Below are 8,690 nucleotides of genomic sequence, written 5' to 3'. Positions count from 1 at the left end.
TAAGAAAAAAGTTAGGAACAACAAGAGAAAGCGACTTTCTTTGGTGGTAATAGTTGTTTGTGTGGGTAGTGTATTGCGAACATTGTTATCATGTTATGAATTTTATTTCAGATTGAATAATCTGAAAAAAAAATGTTTCATTTACATTTTAGATTTTAGGAAAGTATTTCGCACACTTCAATAAAAGGCAGAAATTCTTTACAAAGAAATAAAAATCATATGAGAAGAAGCGTAAATGATCCATACTTTAGCCACACCAATAGATAAGATTAATATAACAACACTGTGTTCACCAATAAAGATGATTATTTGATTTCGATTTCTTATTAAGTTTTTATTTCAATGTTGTCCTTCTGAAATCATTAGTATACGTTTAGTTATGTTTCATCCTATCTCTAATTAATGTTTGTTATGTATTAGCATATCTTCTTCTCACTTTTAGAATAGATTAACCGGAAAAAAACTTTTTTTACCTCTAAGCTGAATGTTATGATATGATACAAGATCATCATCATCATCATAATACAAGATAGAAAAGTATAATAGGCTTTAGCCACGGGTTCCTAGTAACTTAGGGGCTTCTCTTACCTTTATACAACTATACTCTTGTCGCCACTGCATAAGTTTGCCGTCTACCATTGTATCTTTGATAATGACTGGTTACAAAGACTTGTGGAACCTATCATTTGTGTATTCAAAAAATGATACTTGTGTTTGAAACAAATGAAAACGGAGAACAAAATCAATAGGTCTAATTAAGGGTTTCGAGTTATTATACAAGGTTTTCTCCGTTTGTGTTATCATATCAGACGCCTTTTCCCAAGTGATATTTTGATACCAACATTGAAAATCATACTTAAACTGTAAAATTCATACTTTTTCATCGATAATGTGTCTTATTTGGGAAATTTAATCGGTATAAGCTATACTTGAGTTAAATAGTATAAGCTATCGCGATATTCAGTTTACATTTTTGTGAGAGATGATAAAGTGTGTAAGTTCTAACAAGCTAAACGTTGTTCTGTGGGACAGTCTTACAGGATGATCCTCGTCCATGGTTCTCACAGGGGGTCTTCATTTCTTGTACAAAAGGTCAGAGGTCACGACCTAGGGTTAACCCAGGAGACAGACAGGTCAAGTCCCTCTCTCCGGGCTGTCTTCTTCTGTCGCTATGAGACTTACGTTCTCTTCTTCTTTTTCCCTTTTTCCCTTTTTTCTTTCTTTCATTCGTTCATTCATTTTTTTACGTAAATGTTGCTAGCTGTTTAATCTTGTATCCAAATTCAACGTCTTGTTTCATATTCGATTGGTTCAAGTAACTGTTTTCTTTTCAGGAGATTTATTCCTGTAATTTTTCATTATATTTTACTTGCTATTTTATTGGGAACCGATTGTTTCGCTACATTGTCAGTTCGCTACAATCGTTTCGCTACATGGCATACATTGTTTCGATACACGGCACAAAGTTCTTTCGCTACATGGTACAAGTTGTTTCGCTACATGGTTACTTCTTTCGCTACATTTGAATGTTATTTTTCTAGATAGAGTTAGTCTAGTAACAAATTTCATTGCATTCCTTTGCAGGCAGGTATATGTTGCAATTTTCCACAGAGACGCATTTTCTCAATTTCCCGTCCTCACTCACTGCAATTCCTTTTTTTCCGTCTTTTTTTGAAGGCATTTTCATTCTTTTTTTCTCTCGCCTTTTGTAAGTCAGGTAAATATTGCTGCATTTAATCTGAAAGAATTCCTCTTTTCTTTTCTGTTCTATTTCATTTGTACCCTTTTCTTTCCCGTTTTTGTGTTACGCCAGGTTAATGTTTCCGTGTGGGACAGGTGTTTCAGAGTTGAGTAGTTGCAGCGGTGTTGGGAGACTGTCGTGTTGGCATGACTGCCATCCGTACGGCACGTTCGGTCAACATCGGTCGTTCAACTGTCGGAAGAGGTCGGGGTTTTGTCCAACAAAGACACCAGACACCAACAGCTAGTGCTCTCTTTAGAACACCCCTTTTCGGCTTTCTGAGTACTGGGCAGAGGCATGCGGGTTAGAAATCTGGCTAGCCTGGATGCCAGACTCCCAATATCTATGATATCTATAGTTGCGTCTCAGGGTCTAACTCAGGGGGTCTGTGTAGAATAACCTTGTGTGCCTTAGAGCCGAAGAGCTTGCATGTGTATGCCCTGAAAAGGGTCTGGCATCCAGGCTAAAACCGACCGTGTGCGCTATGGAACGGGGCACATACTAACCGAAATAATCCTTTGGCTCGTTTGCCATTCGTGCTCAGGAAACAACTTTTTCGCCTAATCGGTTTACATTAACATACTATAAACGTGATGAACTTTATCTTCATAAACTACAATTCTGTACGTAACGAAACGTACGTGAGTGAAAAGCGAAGTTTGTCATTGGTATACCTTCCACATTGCCAAACTGGAGCCCGGCCGGACAGTTCGTGGGAACAAAAAGTAGGATATAAAAGGCAATAAAAGATCAAAAACGATCAGAAATCGACATAATTTGTGTATATTTTTTGATTTATTTACCTTTATTCCCGCAAACAGTTCGGCCTGGGTTCAGTTCGGAAATGTGACCCTCAGTGGAATAACTCGTTCAGTTATAACAGAACTTTTAGCCTCCACCATGTCTTCCTACGGGGGTGCGGATCGTAGAATTCGGCAAAGAGGGGAATAATTGGCCAGTAGAGTCAGTCCGCGGGGAGGTTAGCATTTCCCTCAGCGTAATGCGCCGGCAAATGAAAAGCCATGGTGGCCAAATTTCCTGGCAAAAATAGCTGGTGTAGTTAATCTAGTTAAGACTACATTTGTAGTTCAGTTCAATGATTTTCCGTCCAACCCGTGTAGAATAGTCCTCAGGTGGCTTCCGTCACAGCACGCCCGGCCTGGCAGCTGACAGGCCCGAAGGCCGGCCCAGTCTTCACGGTTTGTTCCGCTACAGACGGACCGAGTCAAGCATGGCCACGCTTCAACATCAAACGGCCCCACGGCCCTGCCTTGTGTACTAACGGCGTCATAGAGCCTTTATAAAGCCCTTGAACAATGAACGCAAGCGTGAACAGCTCATAATGTGTGTTTCTCTATCTATATATGTCATTTATAACAGTAGGGAGCAGGGTTAGAATGGGAAATAGCGCTGCCCTTTTTTGTGTAACGCGGCGGTTACAATAATATCATGTGTTACCTACATGTATGTTATTGGCACAGTTTGAATTGTAGGGTCTTATTTCGCGTTGACTGGTTGTTGTATACTATAAAAGGTATAGAAGCGCCTCCTAACGGAGGCAGTTTGACATGCATCTTGTGCTACTACGAAATCAGGCTTTTTTCAATCCATTGAATAGTGAATACAAGCGTGAAAAACTCATGATATGTGTTTGCCTATTCATATATGAAATATATGTCATTGAAAACAATAGAGAGGAGGGTTAGATGAGAAATAGCTCAATATTTTCTTGTTTAACGCAGTGGTTACAATGATTCCATGTGTGGCATACATGTACGCAATAGGAACCGTTGGAATTGTAGCTTTTTTAGCATTGACTGGTTGTTGGACAAGCTTGCAATGGTCTAAAAGCGTCTCCTAGCGGAGTCAGTTTGACATGCATTGTGTACTCACGGTGTAATCCGGCTTTTTACAAGTTCTTGAAGAGTGAATATAAACGACAACAACTTACAGTAATGTATTTGTCTATTTATGTAAATTATTCATAACTGTGGCTAACAAAGTTAACATGAGAAATAGTGCTGCCTTTTCGTGTGTAACGAAGCTGTGACAATTACAAGTACCGTCAGAACGGCTGTAAGGCCATGTTGCATTTGATTATATGGATGACATTTTTTGTGAGCCCAAAAACTGATGCGAGCGGGCGAATAAAAAGTTTTCACACACAAAAAAGTTGCCTTCATTACGAAATCTATGTAGGTGGTCAGGAAGGTTGAACAAATGACTTAACACGCAGAGAATGGCATACCAAATAATGGATTCTTCATTTTTAGTCTTCTTCTTTGAGTTTGGGATTCTAGACATTAGTATCCGTTTTCCGAAATATCATTTTGCAATTTACGGCATATATTTCCTCATTTTATAGCTGCTTTGTATGATTTACAGTATGGTAGAAAACTTTTTTGGTGGAAATGGACGAAAATTGATGCGCGCGCGGATGTCTTCCATATAATCAAACCAACATGGCCTAACTTTATTAAGTGTTGATTGCAGTTAACGTTTTTAACTAACACGGTCTGAAAGCGCCTCTTAGCGGAGACATAATGACATACAGCACCCCAGCTCAACCCCAACCCCTCCCGATACAAACATATAATTGTGCGTTTGATGTAAAAATGCATTTCTGGTTAAATTTGCAATTGGAATCACTCAGAATTCATAAAAAATGAATAAAAAACTAACTATTTTTGCTACCACAGTATCATATTCATAACACTAGAGTTCCACGACCTCATACCTTCGCCAAATGATTTTAACCTTTATGACTGACGTATTAGGAGTGTTTCTCATCAATTATAAATATACCAGTTGATTGTCTTAAGATATAACATGTCCAAAGTATGAGCTCAACAAATTATGAGCTCAACAAAGAAAGTTATGCTAATGTTTTTCATCAATTATGCAAATGAGGCCCTTATTAGCATAATTCGATTCAACGATGTTCACATTCACATAATGCCACAAAAAAGGATTAACTGTATGAAATTGCCATCATTTACCAGTGTGGAATTATAGAAGTAACTCATTAAGTATGCAAATTAGGACCACATTTGCATATGTTCTATCTATCAACATTCCTCTCTTCCTCGGTTACAATTTGAATGGTCATATCATGGGACAAAGCGGATTTTTAAAGTTGCCTCATGAATTATGCAAATTAGAATCTGATTTGCATAATTATCATCCAATCATACTTAGCATCACACAAGCTATCCACATACCAAAAATCATGACCATCTACCAAGGCCATCTTGTTATGGTATTTTCTCATTAATCATGCAAATGAGGTCTTCATTTGCATTGTGACCTCATTTGCATAGTTCGTATCAATTAATATTTCTCTCTTTTTCAGTTACATATGTCACATGTTTCAGAGTCCTATTATGGAATTTGGCGGATGTATAAACTTTCCTCATTAATTTTTCAAATTAGATATTGATTTGCATAATAAGTATCTAATCATGTACATCATTACTCAAGCTATCAACTTACCAAAAATCCTCACCATCCATCAAGCCCTTCTTGAGTTATTCGCTTTCAAAGTCAGACGCAAAACCTGCTCCTGCAGTTCCAAAAAAGCTGCTAGGGGTCCCAAACCCATACCACTTACTCTCTGTCCAAAGATCTATCTACCACTAAAAAATCAGTTCCATAGCATGTCCAGAACACGAGATATCAAAACAGGAAGTTCCGCTGCAGTACCGTAAGAAGCCGCTAGGGGGCCCAAAATCTAATCGTTTTTAGGTCTCATCAAAACCTACCAACATACTAAATACCAAGACAATCCATCCAGGCATTCTCGAGTTATGGTGTGCTACCACACACAAACACACAAACGCTACCCTCTGCATAACCTTCTCGGCGAAGGTAATAAATCATCCTTGTGTTATGGTTGGGTGTACTAATCAAATAAATCGCCAGGGAGCGGTGCTTTCGATGGTCTACAGTTCGACATTAGTAACTGCCAGACATTCCATCACAGCCTGCTCGGCAGTCAGCAGTAAATTCCGCGGGAAAACGTTGACTACCCTGGGGAAGAAGCCACGTGACAGCCGCTCCTCACACACGTAGCCGACGAGGTCGAACGCGTACGTGGGCGCCTCCTGGTCCAGACACCGGCCCCAATACTCCTGCCAACGGCTGCTGTTGTTGTTGTCCCCATCCTTGGTGCTGACTATGCCATCCACAGAACAAGTAGGGGTGTTAGAATCGGCCTCTCCGTGTGGGTTTGTACCACAAGTCCGCTTCCTAGGGCTCAGTTGGACTTCTTTTTGTTGCCACCGCCGCTTGATATTTCCATGCGAAACGACGTTTTGGTTCTGGCCGTTGGATTCCTCTAGCGCTCTCCTGAGACTAGACCTCGCTAGGTGGACTTTCTTTGGGGTCTTGTAGTGGGTACTAGACTCTATAGAGAGAAGATTATCGGTGCTACAACGCCCTCTGGCGGAAGTTGTCATATTATCATTGCCATCCGGCGGTGAGTCGTCTTCATCCTGAGGCGTTCGGAGGGCCGTGCCTGGCGCGGGGGCGTCTGGGTAGCTCTGGTAGTCGATGGCGAAGAAGACGACGCGACGGTCTGACGTCACGGGGTCAACGTCCGCCTCCACTTGTAGAAACTTCCGGCTGGACAGGACAACATGGATGGCTTTCTGAAGAGTTGAGAATGATAAGTTAGCTTGCGTCTATGGAGAACTGAACTTTTCTACAGCGTTGATGAAGGTTAGATATCAAGATAAACAATATCAAAAGACAAATCTTGACTATATAAGATTCCCAGATATTTCGGTATATAAGGTTTCTTTAGCGTCACTAGAATAAACTGGTTCTAATACATTTAATGTAATTGAAAAAAATAGTTGAGCCTGACAAAGTCACTTCCTCTTTGCCGTCGAAAGTAAAAGTCACTGATATAAACTTTGCTACTTTCCCCAGACCGACTTAAGATATATGAAGGTTTTAGAGCATAACAGTGTTAGAAATACACATATGCAGTCTGCAATTTGGAGATAGATTTTCTAGATTGCAGAAGAAAACATTCAGCAACATGCAATTTTGCAGAATGAAAAAAATCAGGCTTGAGATTCGATGGTTATCAATTTAGCAAATTAGCGGCTAAATTGAAACCTGCGTCGCACAAACCTGACAAACTACGTAGAGGACAAGGTTTTGCTCTTTTTTACCACCTAGTAATAATATTTCGGATTTATCATTTTTGAAATGTTATCTTTTCCACTGGCCGTGGCTGTGCATTTTTGTCACAGGTAGTGTGATCTTAATTACGCATCAGAACACATATTCCTCGCAAGCATATCATGTCCTTGTTCCTCCGTATTAGGCAGGTTTTAATTTTTTTTAATGTTGAAAGGCTAAATATGATGCAAATAAGTAGACATTATTAGGTTGAGAACAAAGAAACAAAGAAAGAAACAATGTTGCAGTATGGTGACTTGTGTATGTGCAGAAAATATTTAAAAAATGCAGAACAAATTTTTGACATTCTGCAATATTGCAGAACGCTGGAAAAAGTATCTCTCCCACCGTAATAAAGAAATTAACTTTTCTTAGTTGAGGTAAAGCTGGTGCATGAAATCTCATGGAAGTTTGAATGATTTTGAAAGAGCAAATGACTACCGACCATATCATACAAAATACAATAATGTTAAGTTGATTTTACCTTTTGGCTGTCTTGTTTATCCTTGTACCGTAATGTAAGCAAGTATTTTCTTAATTGAAAACATGCAAATGCTATAAATCTTTTAATAATCTCAGTGGTTTTAATCTATCCAAGAATATATTTCTTTCCATTGTACTTCTACCGTGTTCTATAGAATTCTGACCCCCCCCCCCCTTTCCTCTCCAGTCGCGAATTTAAATCCCTGTGAAGATAAAGGCATGAAGGAATTTTCAGTACTCACCACAACAGCCGCCGTGGTTGCAGTTCCACCTGTTTGTCGCCAGAGGTGCGGGTAGCGGTTTCTGGATAAAACAGAGAAGCGGCGAAACCCTTACTTGACGAAAATAAATTCAAATTTGGGAAATATCAATGTTAGTCTTTGTACAGTCGAAATAAAAGTAGGGTGTATGATTTAGAAATTTTGAGTCTAGTGATGTATCGGAGTAATGAAATCATTTTACCTGAAATATTTCAAAATATGTTGAGGTCGAAGTAGACCGTGGGGACTAGCGGCTAGCGCCTGAACTACAGCTCCAAAGTGCCGCTTGTTCAGACGTTCTTCCCCGCGCCAGGCCACAGGATCCACGGAGATGTTTTCTACAAACTCCTCGGCCATTCTCTCTACCTCCTCGTACAGACCCTGAACCGTCTCTCCGTCCGCGGTAGGAGAAACACCCATGAACGCCAGGAAGCCCGTTCGGCGTTTTGTATTCTCCCATTGCCAGAGGGCCTGGGGCGAAATCTTTTTGGGAACATCGGTAGCCTCACCGCCAGTCGCCATCTTCACTCTTTTTGGTTTGCGTGGAACGTCAGCTGGAATGTCTATGGAACGTTAGAACTCTACGTTTGGCGAATAGAACGTAGTTCGATCTCTTTGCGGGGTTATATCGGGTGAAGGTTATGCCATTCAAGTTCATCTTGGAATTATTATCATTTCTTATACACTGATTTAAATATTAGTCTGTCCTACTTATCTTAAAATGTCAGCTTTGAGTTATCTTGTATCTTGTATGTATGAATGTGATTTCTTATGTGGTTCTAATTTATCATGGCCTCACTAGCGGTTCCCATTAGAATTGCTATTGTTTGTATCTATTGAGCAAATGATCTTATGCCTTTTGGTCAGGTCAAGGAGGTTAAAAAGGGACCTTGGTCAGGTAGCCGATCACCTTTGGATGATGAACCCTTTGTCCCCCTAGTCCACAGTAGCAGCTTCAGTTAGAAATGCAATTATGTTGTTTGTACAGTGAATACATCAAGTTTTTATAACTAGAC

At 39.8% G+C, this 8,690-nt stretch overlaps 1 protein-coding gene across 1 annotated transcript; it reads right to left on the bottom strand.

The window, feature by feature from the left end:
- Positions 1-5,617: 5,617 nt before the first annotated feature.
- Positions 5,618-8,222, bottom strand: LOC136442242 (uncharacterized). Its single transcript, XM_066438999.1, has 3 exons — positions 7,877-8,222; positions 7,657-7,717; positions 5,618-6,390 (listed from the first exon to the last, which is right to left on the bottom strand). The coding sequence occupies exons 1-3, from the start codon at positions 8,194-8,196 to the stop codon at positions 5,683-5,685; spliced, it is 1,089 nt and encodes a 362-aa protein (XP_066295096.1). The 5' UTR covers positions 8,197-8,222; the 3' UTR covers positions 5,618-5,682.
- Between the last annotated feature and the right edge of the window lie 468 nt (positions 8,223-8,690).

Source organism: Branchiostoma lanceolatum, chromosome 9, assembly GCF_035083965.1.
Source record: "Branchiostoma lanceolatum isolate klBraLanc5 chromosome 9, klBraLanc5.hap2, whole genome shotgun sequence".
Classification (NCBI taxonomy): domain Eukaryota; kingdom Metazoa; phylum Chordata; class Leptocardii; order Amphioxiformes; family Branchiostomatidae; genus Branchiostoma; species Branchiostoma lanceolatum.
The sequence above is the reverse complement of the archived record's forward strand: the minus strand, read 5'-3'. Positions and strand labels throughout refer to the sequence as shown.